The 26,187-nt window shown below is 38.8% G+C and overlaps 1 protein-coding gene across 17 annotated transcripts in view; it reads right to left on the bottom strand.

Annotated features, from left to right (window-relative positions):
- The window catches only part of camta1a (calmodulin binding transcription activator 1a), a 394,274-nt gene that overhangs the window by 74,654 nt on the left and 293,433 nt on the right, over positions 1-26,187 (bottom strand). For all 17 annotated transcript variants that reach the window (XM_051880160.1, XM_051880166.1, XM_051880173.1 and 14 more), the window contains one exon: positions 13,449-13,520. In XM_051880160.1, coding sequence (XP_051736120.1) covers positions 13,449-13,520 — 72 coding nt within the window. The remainder of the gene's footprint in view (positions 1-13,448; positions 13,521-26,187) is intronic.

Raw genomic sequence — 26,187 nt, forward strand, 5'->3', positions numbered from 1 at the left:
AACAAACTTTGTAAAGCCACATTTCGGGAAATCACCATTTATACAGTGTAAAGAAATCAACTCATCAGTCATGTGGTGAGAACTCTGGTAAAACTTAAAATATGATTTCCTCCAAAATATATGATTATTTCTGAAATATATTTATTAGCATTTATGATTATGGTCATTTTCAAATATATGATTGTTAAATATAATCATTGTAATATAATTGTTATTTAAAATCATCATTATTATATATGATTATTATGATTATTCCCAATAAATTTAATCATAATAATCATAGAAAAAATTGCATGAAGTCAAGTTTAAAACTTAAAATATGATTATTTTCCCCCAAATTCTTGTTTTAAAAATTGCTTATTATTACTAATGATTATTATTTAAAAAAGATTATTAAATACAACCATTATAAAATATTTATTATTATTATTATATAAATTCCCCCCCCAAAAAATATAATAATAAAAAGCATAAATAGAAATAATCAGGTGTTTTAGGTGTTTTGCTCAGTATAAATAAAAAGTATTTTGGAAATCATTACATTTCAAAAATGTCACTTTGCTTGGTATAAGGAGAAATATACATCATTTTTTCATAGTATAAAGAAAAAAAGAAGACAGTCACATAAATCAATTTTTAAGCAACCAGGCTGGATACTGGGTGATGTCAAATAATTAATAATAATGAATCAAGTTGACTTTTCACAGAGTTCCTACAGTCAAACCAAAATTTATTCAGACACCTTGAACATTTCATTCATTATTACAGTCATTATTACTGTGTCAGAAAAAATTAATCTTAATTATGTCAGATAACACTTAAGCAAAACATGGTCAGGTCAAAGTGTCGCAATAATTTTTGGTCCCAAATTTGTATCAATTTTACTGGTAGTCCACTGTATGAAGAATTTTTGGGTATAATATGTCACAGTTTACTTTATTTTGCTATCCTCACTTACATAAATGAACTATAGTGTCCTGAACCCACTAGTAAAAATATATCAAAAATGTCTGAATAATTTTTGGTTTGACTGTATGTCCCTTCATACCTGTGCTCCCCAGCTACATTGTCACTCGATGCAGGATGCGCACACATTTGAGACACGCACACAGAAATGCTAAGCCATTGTCGCCTGAGGAATCAATACCCTCAACTAGAACAGAAAGTAAGGTGTCGACAGATTCAGAGATGCGCAAAAGCCTGACGGAAAGATTCTTTTAAAGGCCCGGCTCCCCCACCAGCCGCTCAGAACAGGAACCTGGCACGTGTTAGATTGTTCCATTCATGCTATCGATTTGGCCACAAAACAATTACCCTCGCAAAGCGTCAATGTTTTCCAGACACCTCATTCTGAGAGACAGCAGGTGCTATCTTGATACAATTCTGGATGTTATGGCAGCTGGCGGGACTCGTAACCCAAACAGGCCCGAATGACTGAGGACATCCTCTTCCTCTTTATCATCATTAACGAGATGAAGACACAGAAAAAAAGATCTGCTGGAGAACAAGAATAGAAAAAAGGACCCAGTTGAATTTTTTCGATGATTTTTAGTGGAAAATAAACACAATTGTGCAAAATGAATGTGAACATGGTTATATGTGTTAAACAGCGAGCTGATAGCATACAGTAATAAATAAGCCTAATATAGGATTATTGATTACTTATAGGCCAGTCCTAAAATATATATATATATATTAGGGCTGGGAATTTAACACGTTAATTAGATTAATTAATTACGGAAAAAAATTATGCGTTAAAATTTTTAACGCACTTACCCCGCCCCTAGACCTACATAGGTACATATATACAGCGTGTGAGGCGTCGCCCCCCACATTAATAATAAATGTGCACATATTGTGAATTAATTTAATAAATTAAGTAACCTAGCTTTCTTGGTAGCCTTCAGTAAATTAACTTCTCTAAGAAAATTATTCATAAAACATCAGTTGACCATATGTTTACTTTCAATTTCATATTTCCATATTGATAAAAATAAATAATAATAATAAAAAAAAATCAAGATATAGTTCACCCCAAAATTAAAATTCAGTCATTTACTCAACCTCATGGTCCAAAAGTTTGTGTAATAAATTCTGTTGAATCAAATAAAATATTTCTTTCTGAAGCTACTTTTTGTAATGTATATTTGATGCTTTACACAATAATGACTTTAAATTATCTTTTGGAGATAATTTATCAGCCAAATTTGATGTACAATAAATTTGCAATTAATTAGATTAATTAATCGCCACATCATGTAATTAATTAGATTACAAATTTTAATTGCTTCCCAGTCGTAATATATACAGTCAAACCAAAAATTATTCAGACACTAGATATATTTTTTAATATATTTTTTCTAGGGGGTTCAGGACACTATAGTTCATTTATGTAAGTGAGGATAGCAAAATAAAGTAAACTGTGACATATTATACCCAAAAATTCTTCATACAGTGGACTACCAGTAAAACTGATAAAAATTTGGGACCAAAAATTATTGCGACACTTTGACCTGACCATGTTTTGCTTAAGTGTTATCTGACATAATTAAGATTATTTTTTTCTGACACAGTTTAACTCTGAGATCTTGTCATATTTTATTACCATTTTTTAAACTATAGTGAATAAACTGTATTAATGAATGAAATGTTCATGGTGTCTGAATACATTTTGGTTTGACTGTATATATTATATTAGATATATAGGACTTTTTGAATGATGGTTGTTCCAAATCTGCACAGATTCTGTTCAAGCTTGGCTATGGGTCTTGGAGAGTAACTCCAAAGGCCCAAAGCCTTCTGTTTTATCGTCCTCTATCATTTGTGAGGGTGCAAAGAGCACAGACGGTCCCCCAGGCATTCTAATGAGCGATGGAGATGGACCAGTGAAAAAGGCCATCAAAGCTCTCTGGGTGTAGGGCAGTGTGCCAGACTCAGGTTCTGAGTACGGTTATGGTGGCAGTAAATAGCCCTGTGGAGGTAGTTTATGTGTCCCCATGTGGCAACCCCACCCCCTCTCCCGATTCCAGCTCTGACACACCCTGCATTGCTAATTTACAAGGCAGCTCATTAATGGTGTGTGATTTACAATGCTCATTTGAATCTCTGATCTCTGCCTGATGAAATCATCACCTTACAGAGGCTACACACACACACACACACACACACACACACACACACACACACACACACACACAGAAACGCAAGCACTGCCCAGACAAAATCCTTTTCTCTTGTTCTTAGCACTACACAAATGACAAATAAATAAAATAAAACAGCGTATAATGAAGGAAAGAAAAGTCAACTTTAAAAAGATCAAAGAACTGAAAAATATTGTTCTATTAGCTATAAAAAAATAAAAATTATATATATATATATATATATATATATATATATATATATATATATATATATATTTAAATATATTATATTAAAATAATATTTGAAAGAAAGAAAGAAATAGATTTAGACCAAGATCTCATCCAAAATCAAAACCTACAGATTTCAAATTAGATCTACACATCACCTCAAAGAATGAAATCAGGCCTACACAACATTTTCCAATCAGATTACACTTCCATATTGCCTTCCATCAAATTAAAATTAGACCTACACAATACCTCACATTACACAAGCAGGCCTACAGAGGATTTCACTAAAATGGGAGTAAATTTGCCAAAATTAGAGGCATAAAGCAGAGGCTAGAGGCGGAGGTGTACACCTTTCTCCATTCTTGTTCAGAGCTATTTGTTTATGTAGTCACATCATAAAATCAGACCTTACAAGAACCTTGTGCAGTCAAATAAAGCCACAACATGTCTCCTTATTATCCTTATAGTCACATAACAGAGTGGCCGCTGATCTCACCACTGCTCTCTCAGTCAGACGGAGCTGTTTCCTCCCCTCGGGACGGGCCAAATTCCTGAACTGATGAAACAGATCTGCACGATGAAATTGCCAATTACAGAAATTGGATTCAGAGCACTGCTTTGTATGTTGATGAGCCTGGGCTTGTATGACGGGCTTTAGATCGATATGACAGTGAATAGACTTGAATTTGGGGTGGAAAAACATCACCTTCTGAACGTTACCCTCCCCTTCCTCTCCATCTCCTTTATTTTTTCCATCTTCTCTATTTGGGATGTCTGTGATGAGGAAATCAGAATGTCAGACTCAACCAGAGCTAATTGGGCCTCTGATGTGTAATCAGTGCCGGACAAATGTGACAGTTCTGGTCATTAGCTGCAGCAACGCAAGTTATGTGTCGAAACGTCACAGCGCAGTTCAGCTCACTCCGGAAACACACCCGGCGAATGGCCAGCCGCGTACACACTCGTAAACGCGGCTGTCTGCCAACTGGCCGCACTGTGTCCTATTGATCTGCCTTTGCTCACAGCCTGCTGTCATCTGACACTTGCGCATACACACACAGAGAAATTAGAGGCAGCGCATCAAAAAGGTCCACAGCCTGGGCCCAATCACACAGGCCTGTCCCTGGCATTGATTGCACAGGCTGCTTTAGAAAACATGAATCTAAAGCAGGAAAGGTCTGAGCTGTGCCAACTCGCCTCTGAGGGACACACGCAGACCCTGTTTACACCTGGTATTTAGATATGTTACTGGTGATCCTGTCAGTATGTTCAGCTGTGACACGTGGTAGAAAAAACACGTCTCCTGACTTCAGGGAAGCTAATTTTACATTCATTGACCTTGTATATCAATTTGTTGCAAATTAAAATGTTTAGTTTTCAGGTATGTCTTCTACATTGTTGTTTGTAAATTCGCCTGAATTTGTCACCAAGGTAATGTTGTCTAACTGGTTGACTTCATCAAGAATAGTTATAAAGGATTTATGTGCAGCTAAAGACTACAAATCAGTAATTTTCTTCATTGTACGTCATTATTTTCTGGCAAAATGTGTTTATTAATTAATGGAGTTTATAGTTGTGCGATTTCCAACTGTTGCACAAATTTTAATGAACAAAAAATGTTTTGTAATGAATGTAACATTTTTTTTTTTTTTGTAGAAAATATTAAAACATTTATTTTTAAATATTTATTTTTCATTAAATGTTAAGTTTATTACAAAAACTTAATAAGTGGGAAAAATAAGTATTATAAAATTAAATAAATATTTCTAACACAGTCAAACCAAAAATTATTCAGACATTTTTTATATTTTTGATATATTTTTACTAGTGGGTTCAGGACACTATAGTTCATTTATGTAAGTGAGGATAGCAAAATAAAGTAAACTGTGACATATTATACCCAAAAATTCTTCATACAGTGGACTACCAGTAAAACTGATAAAAATTTGGGACCAAAAATTATTCAGACACTTTCACCTGACCATGTTTTGTTAAGTGTTATCTGACATAATTTTTTCTGACACAGTTTAACTCTGAGATCTTGTCATATTTTATTACCATTTTTTAAACTATAGTGAATAAACTGTATTAATGAATGAAATGTTCAAGGTGTCTGAATAAATTTTGGTTTGACTGTATCTAAAAACACATTGCTAAAAGTAAAAATTGATAATTCATTGAAAGCGTTGGCAGTGCAAGTGAAAATTGAAACTACTGAGCCAGCAGATTAAAAAAAAAATTGATTGTTGAGTCCTGATTTAGTGGCATCCTGTTTCAAACGGTTTGTCCAAAACTGATGTTAATACCAGGTGTAAACTCAGCCAACATGTGCACACACAAAAACAAGTTAACCAGCCAACAGAGCGTAGCGTTCCCAAGTCTCTCCCGACAGTGTCCTAATAGAAAAGCAGTGATCACGCTCAGACGCCCGCATAACCTGCGGTCCATGAAGCGCCATCAGTGCCGTGTGATGCGGGCTGCTGAGTCTATAGGTAAGAGTTGGATTAACACAATAAGGCAGGTCAATCTCCCACTCTAATGTCCCAGATGCACAGAGGGAAACGGCTGGACACACACGGCTGCCAGCGGCCGGCGCTCAATAACTGGCTGAATGTCAGTTTGGCTCACTGGCAGACTCCTGCCCTTTCACAGAGCTCTGAATTATTAAGCAGCCATCTCACATCCTCTCTCTATCTCTCTCTCTCTCTCTCTCTCTCTCTCAGCTCAGTGTCCATGTGAATGGCTTCTGTATGGAGGAGAAGGAGTGACATGCAGGATATATCGAGGATAATGGGGAAAGTGGTATGCAAAACAGCCTAAAAGTTAGTTTGGAAAGGATTAGGTCAGAGGAAGCCCCAGATACACACTGGCCCACAGCACCAAGACACAAAGATGGACACAGAGAGAAGAAAAAGTTCATTTTCGTTTACTCTGCCGCTGGTCAGTGACCCTTAATATGGAGGAAGTCTCTCTCAATGGGAGAGCAACGTTCTGACCTGATTGAAGAGCTGATGGGGTCAGGAGGAGAAGAGTGTGTGATGAGTGAAGGGAAGAGAGTGTGAAAAGTTGAAATATGTTACTTTTGCTTACACACGCTTCATCTCACATAACATTATTCTTAAAGGGATAGTTCACTCAAAAATTTAAATTCTGTCATTCCAATTTACATGCCCTCATGTCATTCCAAAGACTTTGGTTGATCTTTTAAACACAAATTAAGATATTTTTAATGAAACCAGAGAGGTTTCCGTACCTCCATTGAAAGTCCAAGGAACCAAAATTCAGAAAACCCAAAAAGGTCATAAACAAATCAATTTGATTTAGGCTTTTATTCTTGTATAAACACACATACATAAAGCGCATAACATACAGTATGATAAACTCAGAAGCTTGTGTGTGCGTCACGTGCACTAGAACAAACCTCATTGGTTTTCGTGCATCACGCACACACGTTTGAGCTTCCATATTTACCATATGTGATGTGCTCGATGTATGCGTGTTCATATGTGAATAAAAGCCTAAATTAAATCTTTCATTTAAAGTGATTGTATTTCTTCACAAGACTTGGATTAATTCCTTTGATTCATATGGATTCGTTTTATGATGCCTTTATGACCTTTTTGGTTACCTGAACTTTCAAAGGACGGACTAAAACAAAAAAGAAATTGTGTTTTAAAGGTTAACCAAAGCCTTATGAGTTTGAGACAACATAAGGGTGACTAAATGTTTACAGAATTTTCCTTTTTAGGGTGAACTCTCCCATTTAATGCTAAAGCTGATAGAAATGTTTGTGTGATCAAGCCACTTAAAGGATACAGTAGTTCACCCAAAAATTAAAGTTTGCTCATTTACTCACCCTCGTGTCGTTCCAAACCTGTATGACTTTAGCTCAAGTCAAATATTGAGCTTCCGCCAGACCGCCTTCTGTATACAAGTTACGAAGAAAGTGTATAAACTGGCGTCGCATCAATTACACTTTTTCTGTAAGTTTAACAGGGAAGGTGCATGATGTAGCGTAAGCTCTGTGAACTGCAAGAGGTTTACACTTTCTGCGTACGTTGAATATGGAAGGCGGTCTGGCGGAAGCTCGATATTCGACTTCATAACTTGTTTAAATATGGATATTTTTTTACACAAACGCATCGCTTCACTTCAGAAGGCCTTTATTAACCCCCTGGAGCCGTGAGGAGTACACGTTCATGATGGATGGATGTGGATGGAAGCACTTTGTTCAGCTCAGACTCACTGAACCCTATCACTGCCATTATAAAGCCCGGATGCGTCAGGATATTTATTAATATTTCTCTTTGTCAGAAACAAGAAAGTCATATACACCTAGGATGGCTTGAGGGTGAGTAAAGGTTGGGCTCATTTTCATTTCAAAGTGAACTAATCCTTTAACGACTGTTACCTGTGTCATATCAGAAGCTGACTGTAACAAGACAACTAACCATAGAAAAACAGTGATTAAGATTATGTCAGCTATAGCGCCCCTTGTGGCAATGCTGACAATGTAACACATACTTGCGGCTCATTTCAGAATGCAACAGTGCATGAAATTGAGCTTGCATAGCAAGAACTGTTTGCAAGAATTTGGGTCTAACATTCTAAAAACATAACTCTAAAAACAGACTGATCTTGAAGGATTTTGATTTAGGGACATGTCCAACTAGAATAAATAATGTTAAGCATCATGAATAGAAATGTGTTTAATATGCTAAGTGTGTGAGAATGGGTACACGGTACACGAGGATTGTGTGTAAGAGGGGTGTCTTGTGAGTCGGAGAGTGTGTACGACAGAGGCTGTGGGCCGAGATGGATGGAGATGAGAGAGCGGGCTACTGGGACAGCTGACGCACAATGACGGGAAATTGGACCGCTGCTATGATGAAGAGCAGGTGGAGGCAGGTGTGGGAGAGGGAGACGCTGATGTTTACGGATGAGGGGATTGTTATAGAGGAGGTCCCATGTGCTCTACTCTGATGTGGCCTTATGTAGCACTGACACAGCAGCTCTGCGGGTGACTGAAACCATGCGCTAAAACACGAAAAATGGTGTGAACCTGAGAGAAGGCCTGAAGAGAGAGAAACATAGAATTCTTAAAGTCTGATCACGGTGAAGATTTGCTTTTTTTTTTGTGTGTGTGTGTGTGTAGCTATATTAAGTTATTCAAAAATACAGACAATGACTTTGAAATATTTATTCTATGCTGAACAATCAATTTCTAAAAAAAAATGATATAATTTAAAGGGCTTAAAGTAAATATGTATGTGTATATATATTATTCAAAATAATTACACATTTGAAAATGTCAGTAAGCTTTTAAAAATATCTCATTTTTTTATCCTTTTATAAATATGCACATTTTGCTCAAATAAAAAGGAATAACCCTGAGAAAACTTTCTGACATTCATAACTAAAAAAAATCTAAAAGATTATAATAAAAAAAAAAACATATAATATAGATTATATAAGCTATGTTGACAAGCTCAGTCAGTATGTGCACCTTAGAGGCATTATTCTCCAAAAAACTATGGAAATGCAGAGAAAATATCAGCTGCGAGACAGTTTGCAGAACTTAAATTTTACTCTACTCAGGTCCAATTATTCACTGGCAGCTGGCCACATGCAGGAGGTGGACAAACCACAAAATCACCTATAAACATATCTAGACTAGTTTAGCAGTTTACATTTTATAGCCTCAAGATGTTAACTTTCAGCTGGCTGAAGGCACGTATACAATATTTGTTATTTTGTACAGGGGTTCTGCAGCATATATGACCTGAATCAGTGCAGAAAGCTGGATGAGTCAAGAGGGCGTGTGAATGAACAGTGTCTGAATATTAATGCACAGCCCTGGACTGAGATCCATGTGTACGTGTGCATTTTAAAGCAAGACACACTCTTGCCCTTCACATTCTAAAGCTGCTGTTTGTAGCCCAAACTCAGAAAGCTAACTACCAGCATCCAAATATTCTTATACTGTATAATTCACACATCCAGGGTCAGCCACCAGACTTAAACTCCTACTCACCTGTTCTCTTACAGTAGCTGCAAGCCACAAGTCCGAAGACTTCTCAATCAATACTCAGCTGCTGATCCATGCGACAGCATAAACTTTCAACTTACCACATCGGCACCTCATAACAGACATTAATCCCACGGCCCGGAAATCAATACACCATCATTTCTCTTTTGTGTATTCAGCACCCTAAACAATCCGGCAATAACAAACACAAGCAAACACGGGCTGTATTAATGTCCCCATCTGTTAAAACAGTCTAATGAAGCTTTGTCTCATAAATGACTCTGTCTGGGAGCGTGAGCAATGTTAAATATACATTACTCTGAGCCCGGGAAGTGTGCGGTCAGGGGCGCGCCGACTCCAGCACAAATTTGGTGTGGCTACACAAACAACCGTCTATGAATAAATAAATGGAGAGCGGCGCCTGTCCGGACAAAAAGGAAGAGTCTGCCTCACGCCTCGGGCTAATTTACACCAGCCTAGCGGCCACAAACAAATAAAAAGAAGATGACGAGATGAGGGAGTTCAGCTTTTCCTCATTAGATCAAGTCAGAAAATGGAAACGTAATACTGATTTTTAAAGCACAACATGTACGTGCCGTGGTCGACTTTTAAGTAATGGAGAGATTTCAAAGCTCGTCATAAAGTCTGTAAAGTGCACTTCTTTTGGAGCTCCTGAATAACAGTTTAGGAAGTTTTCAGCACCACGGACAGCTCTTGACATGCCAGCACTCTATGCCAAATTTAGTGGCTCTGACAGCCAGTGTGTGTAAGACAGATCGTGATGAGAAAAACAGAGCATCCATCTCTCCTTCTATGTGAGCATGCTTGTTTATTTTAATGAGCATGTATGTGAAGTGGGATGTATATTGGAATACATGGTCCAACTCATCCGGATCCTCAGCGGAGAAGCCATACCTTGCCATCAATCATGGGGAGAAGACTCGGGAGGGAGACAGAAACAGGGAGAGAGATAAACAGAGAGAGAGACATGGGGGTGGAGGCGGTTGCAGGTTTGCTGCCAGTTTCTTGATTAATCTGGAAAATATTCTGTCTTATGAGTCATTTCATTACCCAACATAGCCTGGCTCTCCTCTCCTCTCGCACAATAAAGAGGTCTCGGCAAAGGCTATTGACCACTTTCTAAAGATCCGCCAGCCTGGAAGACAAATGAAGTGTGGCCTCACATTCAGCCATATTAATATAATAATGATATCCGGGTCTGTGTCCCCGGCCGCCACACCTCAGCCCCGTAATGTAGGATTTGATGAAGAAGGAGAGCCGAGGAATTACATTCGATTAGCACTAAACAAGAGAATGAGACGTGGAGCGATTAAATCAATCAAGTGCGGTACCAGGACAGTCACAGAGGGAGTGTGTGTATGTGCTGTGTGTGTGAGAGATAATATGCCCTTAACACCTCGAATCTCTAAACAGTCATTCCCTCTCCTAGAAAGTCTATTCTGCGTGAGTGAGAACTTTTTAGAAGGGCCAACGAGGCGCAAAGCATTCTGGGTAAGAGGCGATAATACGTCCCCTCAGCAGATCTCTGCCGTTATGCAGAGCGAGAAGAGCAGAGCTGTGCAATACCACCGAGACATGCCTAGAAGAATGAGGCGCTATCTGAGGGAAAAGCGTTTTAGAGGGAAGGAGTGCCGAGATTCCTCATAGGCTTCTTTTCTCATTACCTCCTCTCCTCCCCTGTCTTATTACTGAGACTTTTCTCAATAAAGAAGATCTAGACTGGATAAAAAGGCAGCCACACTTGCAGTCTCTGTACGCTTCCCTCTTCTTTCGCTCCCTCTCTATGATCACATTCCCTGAAAATGTAGTTTTGTGTCATCGTTTGAGACTTGGCTGTGCTCGGATTGGGTTATGTGCATATTTAGCGGCCATGTAACCTTTGTGAATCTGCTCTCTGGGACAGTGGTGTCGCATAGACAGAATTTTGACTAAACAACAAAAGGTCTGGTCCACATTAGGGTCTTATTCTGGCTAAGAGAGAAAGAAATTCGCCTGACTCACATCAGCTTGAGGTTGTTTCATATTTACGCTACTGCTAAAAAGTATGGGGTTAGTCAGATTTTTGGGTTCGTCAAATGTTTCTAATGCTTACCATTTTTAATGTAAATTTTGTGCCCTTGCTGAATAAAACTCTGATGAGATTTTTGAGCAGTATGTACTGTATCAGACAATCAGCGAACAGACACTGTGTGGCCTAAGATTACTGGAACACAGTGAGGCTGCCACCAAGCCCCAAAGACTGATACCATATGTGTAAGACATAGTCATACTGGAACAACTTGCTCTATCCTGGAGAAAGAAATTGAGCACCTGAAGCGGCAGTGAAGCAGAACATGAGTCAGCTTAGAGGATACTGAGAAAACATGGGACAGACTGAGAATAATGTTTCTCAGAAGATGGAAATGTTGCTACAATTTCAAAGCCTATAATAAGTAAGACGCCAAAGCACTAATGTTCTTCCAGTTAGGAGCATATTGTGTCACAGTAAACTCTAGAAAACAGTGTTTTTAACCTTAATTAGTGGCTGCTATGGCAAGCATCACTTTTGCTTTTGTTCATGTTTAGGGTTAGAGCTCTAAACAAACATCTATTAAACTTCAACTAGTATGACCTGCATTGTTTGTGCTATGGACGTGTTATTTTTTAAATGGGAACCTATAATGCCCCTTTTACAAGATGTAATATAAGTCTCTGGTGTCCCCAGAATGTGTCTGTGAAGTTTCAGCTCAAAATACCCCATAGATAATTTATTAGAGCTTGTTAAATTTGCCCTTTTTTGGGTGTGAGCAAAAACACGTTTTTGTGTGTGTCCCTTTAAATGCAAATGAGCTGCTGCTTCCGGCCGCTTTCCAGAAGAGGGCGGAGCTTTAACAGCTTGCGCTTCGGTTGCAACAACAACAAAGCTGGAGAATCTCACACAGCCAAAATGAGGATTGTCAGTAACGGTGTTCAGCCTTACATTGTTCAAACCGACACTGATGGAGAGACTCAGGAAGAAGTTACAACTTTTAGACGTTTCTGAATGATTAGTGGATAAATTTATGTAGTTGCTGTGGAGTTGATTCAACTAGCATGTGCCGTCATCTTTTGTGCAAATCCAGCGTTGAATTGACCCTCGTTTGTGAAGCTGTCCGGTGTAAAATGACAGCATGGCAACAACAATCTATTACAACAACTCTTCCTCTTCTCTAAAGCAGCCCAACATGGCCTCACCCCCTTTGTTGCGTGTTCTCGGGGGCGGGGTTTATGTAAATTTTAGGGTTAGTGATGTCACTAACCAGGGAAGAAGGTCATTGTAGTCCCTACCAGCCGTTTGTAGTAGTCCTTAAAAACCGATTTCTGTAAAAGAAAATATCTCCCTTTGCATTGAACTTTGAGCGTCATAACTTTGCAGATGTTGTTTATGCTCAAACAGCAACATACACACACATTACACAAAAAAGTGAAATTATAATCAACCACCCTTTTAATTAAAAAATGTGACACTAATTCAAAATGTTGAATCAAATTGCTGTCTGGTTATTCGATTGATACTGTGCAATCAAAATGACACAGCAATTAAAAATATTAAATAAAAAATCAATTGAATATTGTTACTGGATTTTGATGTGTGAAATGTTTTTAGGTTGAAAAAACAAAAAAGTCACGCAATTATTGTGTTTTATGATCAACAATTGTTGTCACTTGTGAATCTATCCTTAGTATATGTCATTAAAAAGCATGAATATCTTTCTTTTGCGTTCTTTTAAAGGCTTCATCTGCATGCGATTCCTCTCTGGACCTTTCTCTGTGCTGGGCTGTAGTTTCGAGGTTAGCTTTGATCAGTGGGTGAGCTCAGGCTCCAGCGGGCTGAGGGGTTAATGTTTAATCTCCCTGCCTGTCTCCATTACAGCTGAATTATACTTGAAGGTGTGCAGCTCGGCTCCAAATGAAAAGGGGAAAAAGAGGGGTAAAAATATGATGGCTTCAGAAAAATAACAATAGGTAACTGAGTTCCCAACAGGTGTCCAAGTCTCTGGCAGTCTTACCTGTAAAAGCCAGTAGCACCTGCGGTGGAAGGTAGGGATGATGGAGGAGTGGACGTAACAGCCGTACAGACACTGGGGAAAAAACACACAGACAGAACCACATGGTTAGTAAAGAACCCTTTGACCCTGTCCCATGGTGTATGGCCATGTCTGAAAAATAAGGGTATGGTAGGGGTTATGGGGGTCCGGCTCTCTGACAGTGTTAAACTTGAATAGAAAATTATGTTTTTTAACAGACAATTCAGCAGATTTACTCTAAATAAAACAAAAAACTAGAATACACCTAAGATTTAAATGAATTAATAATTAAATTGAATAAATATTTAATCTAATTCAGTTTATTTACAATAATCATTTTTGAATTGGTTTGTTCAAACTGTTCACTCATGTACGTAAATGATTCAAAAATGATTCACTAGAATAAATCATATATCCAGTGCTACATACACTATACCATTCAAAATTTCGAGGTAAGATTTCTTTTTAAAGAAATCTTTTTTTTTTTCTTTTTTTTTATTGAACATCATATATTTCATATAAAATATGTTAGTATTGCCGCCACTTTCAATTACAGTAGTTCCTCTCCAACACTGCTAGCATTAGTGACCCGTACAGGCTGAGGAGTGACTCTCGCCCATGTGGCCAGGGAACGGACAGGACACTCAGAGGTCTGCCAGGGCCTGAAATGAGTCATGTGATTTTGAAAAGACATCTGTGATGTTGTGCTGTTGCTGGGTGCCGGCTTTCTACCCAAACATATTATTTGCAAGCACTCAAGCCAAAGAGCTTGGCTCTTTCTGGAATAAATCAAATATCCATTTCTATGGTTACGGCTCCTCTACAATGCACACAGGGAATATTTATTTACCTGCGGAGAATTGGAAAACAAAGCAGTCTTGATGCATTCACACACACACACAGACACACACTTGCATGGATGTATGCACACATGTACACACATGCCTGCAGATACACACAGGCACACACACACACATACCACACGCTAAGAAATAATGGACTTTTTTGGAAGAACTTTGGAAGGTTAAGGGCACCGTTATACTGCAATGACAAGCTAATGTGGCATACGATTAGGATCGTGTGTCCAGTGTTGGGTGTACAAAACTAAACCAAAGTTAAAATCACAAAGTGTGCAAATGAAAACTATAGTTCAATTGAAATAGGTATTTCTAAAGCACTCTTCACAATACCGTTTCAAGAGAGCTCTACAAAAGATCAGAGCCTTGGCAATTCCTAGATAGGAGAAGGATCAATCCTTGAGAAAAATCTTGTTAGCCTTGGCAGGAGGAACTCACTCTCCTCTCGTCAGCAAGATTGTTTCTACAAAACCATATATTTTTACATAATACAGTTGATTTTGTGTAAGCATAAAAGCAAAAACACAGATGTTATTTCTGGAATGGCATGCCTGCATACTAGTGCTCTCAAGATATATACTGTATATACTCAAGCTTAAAATATAAATAATAATATACTGCACACTACGGGCCCATACTGACGACTAATATGAATGTCTTTTACCCAGTGTATACTCTTGTATACACTGTTGTTGTTGTATGTTGTTGTATACAGTGTATACAACAACAACACCCCCCCCCCCACTACCCACAAAAATACATTTAAAAAATGCATTAACCCTTTCAAGCGTGAGTTTAAAATATTCTAGCTGACCCCCCAGAGTGAGTTTTTTAAGGCGATCGTTATTTTAGATTCTCAAATGTGTGAGTGTGTTTTGTCGTTTAAAGGCCCGCTGAAGTGTCTTGGAATGCGCAGCATTTTTCAATGTGTTGACGTGATTTCAACTGAAACAGGAAGACAGAGCGATATATCGAAAAGCCCCGCCCCTTTTTTAAAAATAGCCAATAGCGTTTCGTTTATATCACAGCTCGGCCAAAGCCGTTAAACTCAGTAAAACCTCTGTTTCCTTTTAATATCTAACCGTTTCTCCTCCTAAACTCCTCTATATCACTTTAAAATATATGATTCTGTGCAGAATTCAAATGGGTCCGATACCTTTCATGGACTGAGCTGACGGATATGATCCGCTCTGTGCTCTCATGTCCCTGGGCCAGAGCAGACTGTGCTCGTGCTGCGGCAATTCACGTTATACTAACGCGAAAACGTACTTCATTCGCGTCAATGGAAAGCATATTTACACTGTCTGAATCGTTCCCTATTCTATATATAGTGCACTATGTGCCATTCACCATGTAGAAAATGTGTGAACAAATGACCGATTTCAGCCGCAGCTTGTCTGTAGATAGTGTAGGAGGGAGCGGGACTACAGATTCTAGAGAGCATTTGATTGGACAGAAGATTTAATGAGAAGCTGAAGTGCAATGTCATGTCATGAAAATCCGTGATCCATTTTAGCAGAAGTGAGAGACTGTAAGTTTTGAATGCTTATATCTCCTAAAAGCGAATTTTGTCATTGTTTTGGGACACACCAGCTTATTCATAACCTTAAGGCTAACATATTCATACTAAAAGTTAAAAAACTTTTGATTTCAGGGGGACTTTAAAAACCTTTATAAAGGATCTTTATCTTGATCTATAATGCGAGATGGACGCCGCCATCTTAGTTTGCGCCGCAGTTCGAAGAGTCCTGTCAGTCGGATTTACAGCATGTGAATTCATCATTTTCTCCTGAAATACATGCAAGTAAGTGGCTGGTGAACTGGAAGAATAATAGAGTATAGTTACTTAGGCCCACTATATGTGTCTGATATGAATAAACGTCTGCAAATTATATTAGAATGGATTGTTATTGCTGCTTCCAGTGATGTTTGACATCAGTGTGTATTTTACAAAATCTAAATGTATTGTTTTACTGGTGCTTATGTGTATTCAAATGTCTGAAACGTTAAAAAAAAAAACATTATGTGGCTGAAAACACTGCATAGTTGTGATATATGACAAGCGCTGAGCGTGTCCGTCTCACAGCCAAAGCGCGAAAGCATAGTTTGAATCTGGCAGTTATGTGACGTCGCTGAACGTTCTAAATCCCATATGTGGGACAAAAGGTTAAAAATGCATTAACAACCATTTTATTTTTGTAATGATAACTGTACACCACTTGCTGAATTAAACATGCAACGTAGTGAGGTCATGTGACAATCATGTAGCAGGTACATATATAGTTATATACGGCAAAGTATTCACTTAGTAGTAAGACAGTAATCCATTCAGAACATAGATAAAGTCTTTCTCTATCTCGCTTTCTTTCTATCACCAGCAGCAGCATAAAACAAACAAGCGAGTGTGTCTTTGTGCTGACACAAACTCCCTGGCCGTGTCAATGCACTCAGATACTCATGAGCAAACAAACACTATACTCAGCAGAGCATTGAGGTCCTGTGTATCTCACAGGTTCCAGCTTACTCCTCTGCTAATCCTGTACTGTCATCCATTCCTCTATACAGAGAGAGAAAGAGTGTGAGAGGGCCAGACAGACAGAGATCTCTGCAAAGCTTTCTACCAGGGGCGTTTTCTCAGAGAAGGCAAGGGAAGCAGTGCCTCTTCATTTCACAAGTCCGTCAAAACGCCACTACTTTTATAAGTTGAGCTTCCATCCAGATCTGGATCCAAACATATGAGAACACATTTCTCCATCTGCATCTGACAGATAATGTCTATATGTGGATGTCTGCTATATGTACCAGGCCGAGCGTTCCGAGTGTCTGTTCAGCAGTATTGACAGGTGTGTGCGGTTCCTTACTGTTCACCACACTGTGCGGACTGGAGAGTGAATAAATTAGCCCCAGGCAGCTTCTGTTTACTCAATTTAAGAAATACACAAAGTGTTCAGCAGGCATAAACAAGACGCCTGGGCCGTGTCAGACTGTAGCACCTGTCAGAGCTGATACGGGAATCAATGTAAACCATCCATCGGCTACACACACGCTGTTTGCACACTGTCAGGGCTTACACACATACTCAACAGTATAGCTCTGTTACAAAACCTAGCAAGCCTGTATGTTGCCTACATAGGCAGCTCTGACAGTCACTGAACCTCAAATGTGACTGGTTTGGAGTGATTTAGATCGGCAACAACTTCTCGTGCCGAACAAACAGCGCTCTGGAAGGGAGACTTGACTCACAATAGATTTTGCTGTTAGCATGTTGCTAAGCTAATGCCGTGATACCATAAGCACAAAAAATACAAATATTTTTTAAATTACATTATCATCATATATTTGTATATATTTTATTATGAATCATTTAACATCGTATTCTATTTTTGTTTAATTTTTCAACAATATATTTTTTTTATACACACTGTGTTCTGGAGAGTGAATAAATCAGCCCTAGGAAGCCTCTGTTTATTAGGTTAACTGGGCTTCTGTCATGAGGTTTCTGAAGAGAAAAACAGTAAAATACATTCACTCACACACACACAAACAATTCCAGGAACAGGTAGGCTGACCATCTCGCATTCTCCCTGAATATTTGATGATATAATATGCACAACAAAGCAAATGAGAAAACCGTAAACCTCTAACACAGACAAGCTTATCAGTAAATCAGGACAAATATTATTCAGCTCTTTGCTGATTCTCTCTCAAGGCTGCGTGGCAATGTGACAAACTGACAATGACAGAAGCCATTATTTGCTGTCTGTGGGCTGTGACAAATGACAGCACATCAAATGGCAAGCAATTAAGGCATAATTATATTCCCACAATCACGCAGGACTTCTCTCCATTTCTCAATCTGACTTACTCATCATTTGAAGCAGCAGCAAGACTACAAATTACAAACAGTTCTCAATGTACATCTAAAACAGACAAACTTGATGAGATGAGATTTCTTTTGTGAAATGGGCCATTTGAGATAAAAAAAAAAAAATTGCGGGGTCAGTCATTTTCAAGTGGTTCAAAATTGTAAAGTTGGTAGTTTGATTGAGTGATTACCTCTATATAGTGGTATTTCAAAGCCAACAGTTTTTTTAATTAAAAATGTTCAAGCAACCTTGAACACTGGACCACTTGAGACGGATTGACCACAGGAAAAAATGTGTATAAACATTGTGATCAGAATTTCTGTCTGTCTAAAAGTAATAAGTGCTGATTAAAAAAAAAATCTGAGTCATCAGAGAGGAAGGACACTTTAATCAGATGTTACATGGTCAGACAGTTGAGTTGTGATTGGGACATGCCAATTGTGCACATCTTCATAGGAGGTGTTACACGAACCCATCAATCAAAGCAGGCGAGCTGGCAGTGAATGCAAGGTGTCCAACCTGCCGAAGACTCTCTCATTAGGCCATAATGAAGTGTGAAGGCACTCTTAATCAGACCATGGCATCTTAAGTATGGTGCCAATTTGCTGTTTTATGATGTGACAATATGTGCAATTTTGATAATGGAAGCTCACGATGAACCTCAGCCAGGGTAGATGCCACATTTAATGTGATGCGAATGAAAACAAGGCTGTGAGGAATAGACATGCAGTCTGTTCAATACATTGTACAGTATTCAATATTGCAACATAGGCAAGACAATACAGGTGAGTAGCATAAAATGACTAGAAAACTAACAAAAATCAACATACTTTTCCTAGATGATTAATCACACCACATTAAGACAATTGTTTTGTATTGCAAGATTTCTGAAAGGTTATGTTTAAATATGCTGAAATCTGATGAAATATGCACTAATTTGGATACATTTTCAGAAGGGAAATCTAAACACTGGATAAAGTCAGGTTTAATATTGTTTTTTTTTGTATTACATAGTATTAGAGTTAAATGTTTTTACAGAGGGGATATTTCTTTTTATCACGCCATAAATCAGAAAATACTGTCAACAGCCAGAAAAAAAAATCACCATATTTTTAGGAATAAAATGTTATATAAATCAGGTGAATGATATAAAAACAAACCTCTCTGTAAACATATTCAGAATATAGATATAGAAATAAAACTGGAAAGTTTGGTGCATGTAAGTCCTACTGAAGTGGAGATTTATGACTCAGTGCATCAGAAAAAACAATGGTTTTGCCTGTCTTGCCTTATTAAACAGACTCATATTCTATACCTCATAGCCTCATTTTCATTTGCATCAAATTAAATATTGTGCCAACCCTGATTGAGGCCCATAAGCCTATGAGGAAAACCAGACACCACAGAGTGTCTCTCTAGTCTCATATAGCATCTATACCAAACCCCACACTAACCTTGATAGAGTTTTGTCTTATAGCAATCGCTACACAAGGAATAATTTATCAGACAGTGAATCCAGTTGGGAATACTCAATCATACAATTTGAAAGCGCATTGGCGACAACTTGATGAATTGCCTCGTAGAGTGATATAGTGAGCCGAGACCTTGTAGATAATCAAGACAAATCTATTACCAATCACTTGAACATGTACATTTGTCATGCCTTACTCTTCTTTCAGCAATACTGAACAGATCTGGATAACTATATGCATACATGACACGCAAACCCTCACAAGTATGTCCTGGTTATGAAACCTCGTGCTGTCAGATCTATTGCAGAGTCACCATTTCATTAAGAAGATCAAGTTCCTGTATTATCAATCAGGCATCTATAAGTAGACCTGCCTAAGGGCTGTGGATTGAGCCTGAGGCAAAGACACAAATATGTCTCCTGTCTCCTGTCCTGCAAGTTATTTAGTCTCTTTCAAGGAAGAACAGGTCTATACCTACCTTACTGAACCCATATGGCTAGCTGAAGCAGTAACAGGCTGTCACTAAGACTCAGACTGCCACAGAGCCAATCACAACCTAACTTTCTTTACACACAGATAACTTCCAAGACTTCTGAACGTCAAAGTGTGGCAGAGCTGTGCATTGTATAAAAACAGCCATAGAAAAATGGTAAAGGCATTTAAACTTATTTAAACTTTCAGACAATTTCTGTCAAGCCATCATTCAAATCTTGTTTTGACAAACCCAGTACTTACTGTATATGAATTACATTTTACTTTCTAAAAGGGACAGTTTACCCCAAATTAAAATTCTGTCATTATTTACCCATCCTTCATATCATTCCAAAATTGCACGACTTTCTTCTTTGGAACACAAAAGAAGATATTTTGAGAAATGTCTCAGAAGTTTTTTTTTTTACAATGGAAGTCAATGGTCATTCATTCTGTTTGGTTACCAACTTTCTTCAAAATATCTGTTGTAGTGTTGTCAAAAGTACCAAATGTGACGCTTTGAGCACTGTTGAGTGGATTCGTAAACACCTCTGATTGGCCTTTGTGTTCACACGCTCATCAATCATGTCTGTGATTGGCTGCAATGATCAATGCATGGCAGCGTTTAAAAGCACACGAATGTCTATTTACAACATGTTGTTGAAGCGTTGATCACTGTAGCCAATCACAGACATATCTGATGAGTGCGTGAACACAATTGCCAATCAGAGGTGTTTACGAATCTGCTCAACAACGCTCAAAGTGTCACATTTTTAAAACTTCAGTACCGACTTGGTATCGCGGTTGGTACTTTTGACAACACTACTGTGGTTAATAGAAGAAAGTCAGCTATATAGGCAACATAAGGTAAGTAAATGATAAAAGGATTAAGAAAGAAGTTCATTTTTGAGTAAACAATCCTTTGAATATAATTTGGAATTGGAATTCTCGATAATGTTTGCTACCTCAATTCAAATTCTAACCCTGCTAGTATCATCTTCTAGTATCATCTCTTGTGAGCATTATCATCTCATTGAGTTTAGCCATCTCTTTATCCTACAACACCTCTGCCGTCGCAACTCAAACTCAATAAATTAATGTAAGGAGACCATGATTGGCACCACACAAAACCGCCTGCACAAAAAAAAAAGCCTTATGGTAATTTGGTTTCTAAAAATACCTTGCACATTGTAAATAAACAAAAACAGTTTATACACAAACCCCGAAAGGGGGAATTAATTATTCGAGCTGGACAAGTAAACACAGCCATACATCAATATCACAAACACAACAATAACACAGAGGAAATATTGTACACCTAAGGCCGTCCAATATCATTGCACACATGGAGAGAGAGAAAAAGAGATAAGGAGGAGGAATAGTGTGCGTATTACCCACACTCGTGACAGTACAACAAATGTGTGTGTGTGTGTGTGTGTGCACGCCTGAGCACGTCTCTCGGGCAGAAGACACAGTGTCTGTTGATGTTAATGCCAGGCCTCTGGGCTCAGGGCCAAAGGCATTAAGTGGAATCGAATTCCACAAAACTAGCTTTAATCAGCAGGTTTTTAAGGTTAGAATTACCCTCTCTCCTCCAGCGTGCCTGCCAAGGTTAAAGCCCTGCCGGAGCAGGCTGAGGTAATGGGATGGCGGGGTGGCAAAGGCCCCGTGCTCCTCTGCTCCTCTACACACTAAAACCCCAGCATACTCTCACACATGATGGGCATTCGTGGAATACTGAACATTCCAGCGCTCTCGGCTCATCAAGGACAACGGCGACAGACTGAAGTGTGTGTAAGTGCACGTGTAGAGCTGGTGTGGATTAGCGGTTATATGAATCAACATAAAAAAGCAAGTCATACTAGTTTGAAATGACGAGGGTGAGTAAACTATCCCTTTAAACCAGGGGTCTCCAAACTCGGTCCTGGAGGGCCACTGTCCTGCAGAGTTTAGCTCCAACTTACCTCAACTCACCTGCCTGGAAGTTTCTAGCATGCCTAATTAGACCTTGATTAACTGGTTCAGGTGTGTTTAATTGGGGTTGGAGCTAAACTCTGCAGGACAGTGGCCCTCAAGGATGAGTTAGGAGACCGCTGCTTTAAACATTTAGCTTTCTAAGTGACTGAAAGTTGGATCTAAACCCACAGGAGTTGTTACGTGAACTCCTGTACTACCACTGTGTCTATGGTGTCAGGTTACTCCAAGGATACTGACTATTTACCTACATGTGTGTGAGACAGGTAGTGAGAGAGTGTGACCGCTGATTGCTGATCTATTACATCATTAGTTGACAGAAGGTGAAGGTGATATCCAGACAAGACGAACATACACTGTCTAAAAGTGCTTTTACACATCCGAACCCCAATCAGCCCTCAGGATGAGCAGGCTCAGAGCGTATAGAGCCATCATTACTATGAATCTCTCTGTGTCACAATGTAAGGGTACCGTAATAGCCCATTAAGTCCTGCTGTCTGACAAAGTGACTTCGGGCCTGAAGCCTGGCCAGAGTTCTACGGACAGAAACATGATTCACGAGGACCCATGTGCAACAGGCAGCTTTTTTCCCTCCTTCATCTGCTCTGTGTCTTCCTCTATCAGGGTGAAACAAAAATAAATGGCATATTTCTCTCTGTCAGAGAGGGCTGGTGATGCATGAGCTCCTAACACAAAGAATGCGGGCCTCTGGGACTCCGTAGAGCTCGGCTATTTCCGTCTGCGAAGGATAGTAGATGGCTCTCAAACAGCGAGGCCAAATTGTGGAGAGGCTCTTACATGCTGGAGTCAAAAGGAGAGAAAGTTTAAATGAGAGATTAGCTGCCTGAAGGGAGGGATTGTTGGTGTCTAATATAACAATTACAGAAACTTTCATGAAAGCTTTGAAGAGAGTTTATCTCTTAAATATGAAGAGAAAAGGCTTCGGCACTCTGTTCCTTGTCAAAAATATCACGGGTATTGAGAGATAATTCCCCTTCAACCCTCTGAAAAAAAAACTTTGAAGTACGGGGGAATTGTCTCTCCTCATTCTCCATTCACACCATCACCCTGTCTGAGATCCCATTCTCTCCTCTACCTCCTCCTGATCCCTGCCCACGGCAGGGCCGAACACTACCGGCGTGCTGAATAATGAATCTGTGTCTCCATCAGCTGTAGCAGGCCATTATTCATAGAATTCTCGGTTTCATTACGGAAGCTAATAGAAAGTCAAAAGGACGGTCAGTCCCTTCTGTGTGGGTCAAAGTTCAGGGGTTATCTGAAAACAGCTGATGTTTTTCAGCGTGCTGAAGTTTCTGGAATCATCAGCAATTGAGATTTGAGAGAGCAAGTGATTCGTAAACATGTCGCAGTAATATTAGACTTTTGAATATGAATCAGAGGCTGGTTTGCATGAATACCATTTCAGAACGTGCAGCGCTTTGTTTTATTTCCATTTGTGCTAAATATTTATGCACAAAGCTTTGCTCCCTGGGGAAACTGTTCTCATGCTTTTTGAACAGCTTCAAATGTTCACAACAAATGCTGAGCAGACAAACACAATGACTGGACTGTGTCAAAATATGGAAAGTGGGTTAAACCATTTAACCCAACACTACAAGAAACTTAAAGGGATAGTTCACCCACACCCGTATGACTTTCTTTTAGTGCAAAACACTAAGGGAGATGTTTTTATGGGTGCTCTTTTCCATACAATGAAGCACAACAAAAGGACCATAAAAGTGGTTCATATACGACTTCTGTGTTAAATTTCAAACCTTCAGAAGCTATATATGATGTATATATGAAATTTAAGTTGTTTTTTGTGCCGAATGCAAAATGGCATTTGATTTGATAACAGATTGTGGGTAAATCTGAATATGTTTTGAATATAACTGATTGGTTACTTCCTTGTGTACCAGTGATGGCTTTACATTTTTTTTTTTTTAAACAAAATACACAACATTTCAAACATAAAACAATGACACATAAAAACAAGTTTTTAAATGACATCAAAACTTAGAAATTGCAATTCAGTGAAATGAGAACTACATAAGGGTCTGAATATGCTTCCAAAGCTAAGCTCATCAGATAAAGTCAAGCAAAAGATGATTTTTTTTTTTTTTTTCAGTTTTCCGACAGTGCTCAGCATCAAGAATACAAGATTTGAAAGTTATCATATGGATTCAGAGCACTTGGAAAATGAGTCGTGTGAACTATTCTATATATATGGATTATATAATGATACTTTCTTGTCATTTTTGGAACTGAACAGCATTCCTCCCCTTTTACTTTTGCTGTACGGAAAATATATATGGGTTTAGGGCAAAATAAATCTCATTAAATAACAGAGTTTTTAATGTTTAAATGAACTATTCATTTAATCATCTTAACATATGCAGAAAAGACAATTATTTAATTAACAATTTTGGAAAATTTTAAAGGGATGTTTCAACCAAAATTTAAAAGTCTGTCACCATTTACTCACCAAACCTGTACTTTTTTTTCTTGCATAACAATAAGGTATTTGTCTTAGTGTTTTTGTCAGTGTCAAGTCAACGATAACCAAAACTGTTTGGTTACCAACATTCTTCAAAATCATTTATTTTGTGTTGAGCAGAAAGTCATACAGGTTTGGAACAAGATGAGGGTTAGTAAATGATGGCAGAACACACAAATGGAAGTGTGGAGTGTGACTGTATAAACCAGGGAGAATCTGTAGCTCTGCATAATTGTGTTAGCAGTGATTAGCACACAGTTATAGATCTCCCAGCTTGATGTATATGCTCTGTTCATTTCTGCTGGCTCCCGCACGAGCAGACAGCCGCTCACAGAGACTGTTAATCATAAAGAGTCTCTTCAAAAAAGAGAAAAAAGGGAGAGAGAAAGAGTCAGGGAGACATCAGAGGAGAGCGGAGAGACTACTTGATTACCAGCGAAACAGCCAGAAAATCAGACCCTGGGATGAAGGAGGAGAAAAGGAGGGGAGAAAGAGAACAGGAGGTACAGAGAGAGGAATGGCAAAAGAGAGAGAGAGAGAGAGAGAGAGAGAGAGAGAGAGAGAGAGAGCACGAATGCTAACCAGCACCCAAACACAGAGCATAGGCTTTATCCTTCACAGGCAGAGGAACACCAATCGCAAACACATTTTCTCAAGCCCAGGCCCTGAGAGAGATAAAAAAAGCAATTTGTATTCTATTCCTCCTCAGCGTCGCTTGCCCTGTTCCTCTGCCTGCATATTTGTAAACACGGCTTCGTCAGAGCGGCTTAATCTTCCTCGCGCAAACGCAGGCTGAAGGCGGTGGAGGGGTGATGGGATGGGGAGGTTGGGGCGGAGGGGTCAAGCGAGGTCAGTTCAGGCCAAACCGCATTTCCTGCTCTGGAACCGGAGGTGGGCATTGCCCACTCACCCGACTATCCTGCTTCCTAAGTCAAGATACTATAGATTTGAAAATGGATTTTAATGATGAAATAGCATAGCCTATATAAACAAGTGCATAGGCTTTCTAGCATTAATATTAGGCTACTATAGCAACATTTTAGTTAAGGACAGTCTGTTTCGCAAAATCCCATATTAATTGGCTCATTTGACATTTTAACCTACGCAAACTTCCCTCACCACGAATAACTACTGAGTAGGCTAAAGGAATAATGTTTTTTATTTTTTCATTTTTAGAGGGCAAGATAATTGGTCATAGTTAGTTGATTATTATTTTACTGTACTGTTATTGTTTGTCACCAGTTGCAGGGTCAGGCTGTTAAAACTTACCATAAAATTATTTGTTGCAATGTGTGTTATGTGTTAGTGATGCAGTTGCAATGAGCATTTCTTTTAGTAAAGCAGACACAATTAATTACTTTCGGTGGTGGTTGGTTGCTCTGAGCTCACGCTGTCCAGAGAGGGGCCGCTATATTTTGGAGCATGGTGGAAAGGTTTTCAGTCAGGATGGTTTTCAGTCAGGATCCAGATGGCTGGGAACAGTTTGGGACAGCTTGATATTTTCACAGAGTGACAGACAAAATGATCAGTCCGACCTTAACTAGCAGGAACGATACAGGCCTAACTAACCCGAGCAACCTTGCC

The sequence above is a fragment of the Ctenopharyngodon idella genome, chromosome 22, assembly GCF_019924925.1.
Source record: "Ctenopharyngodon idella isolate HZGC_01 chromosome 22, HZGC01, whole genome shotgun sequence".
Taxonomy (NCBI): domain Eukaryota; kingdom Metazoa; phylum Chordata; class Actinopteri; order Cypriniformes; family Xenocyprididae; genus Ctenopharyngodon; species Ctenopharyngodon idella.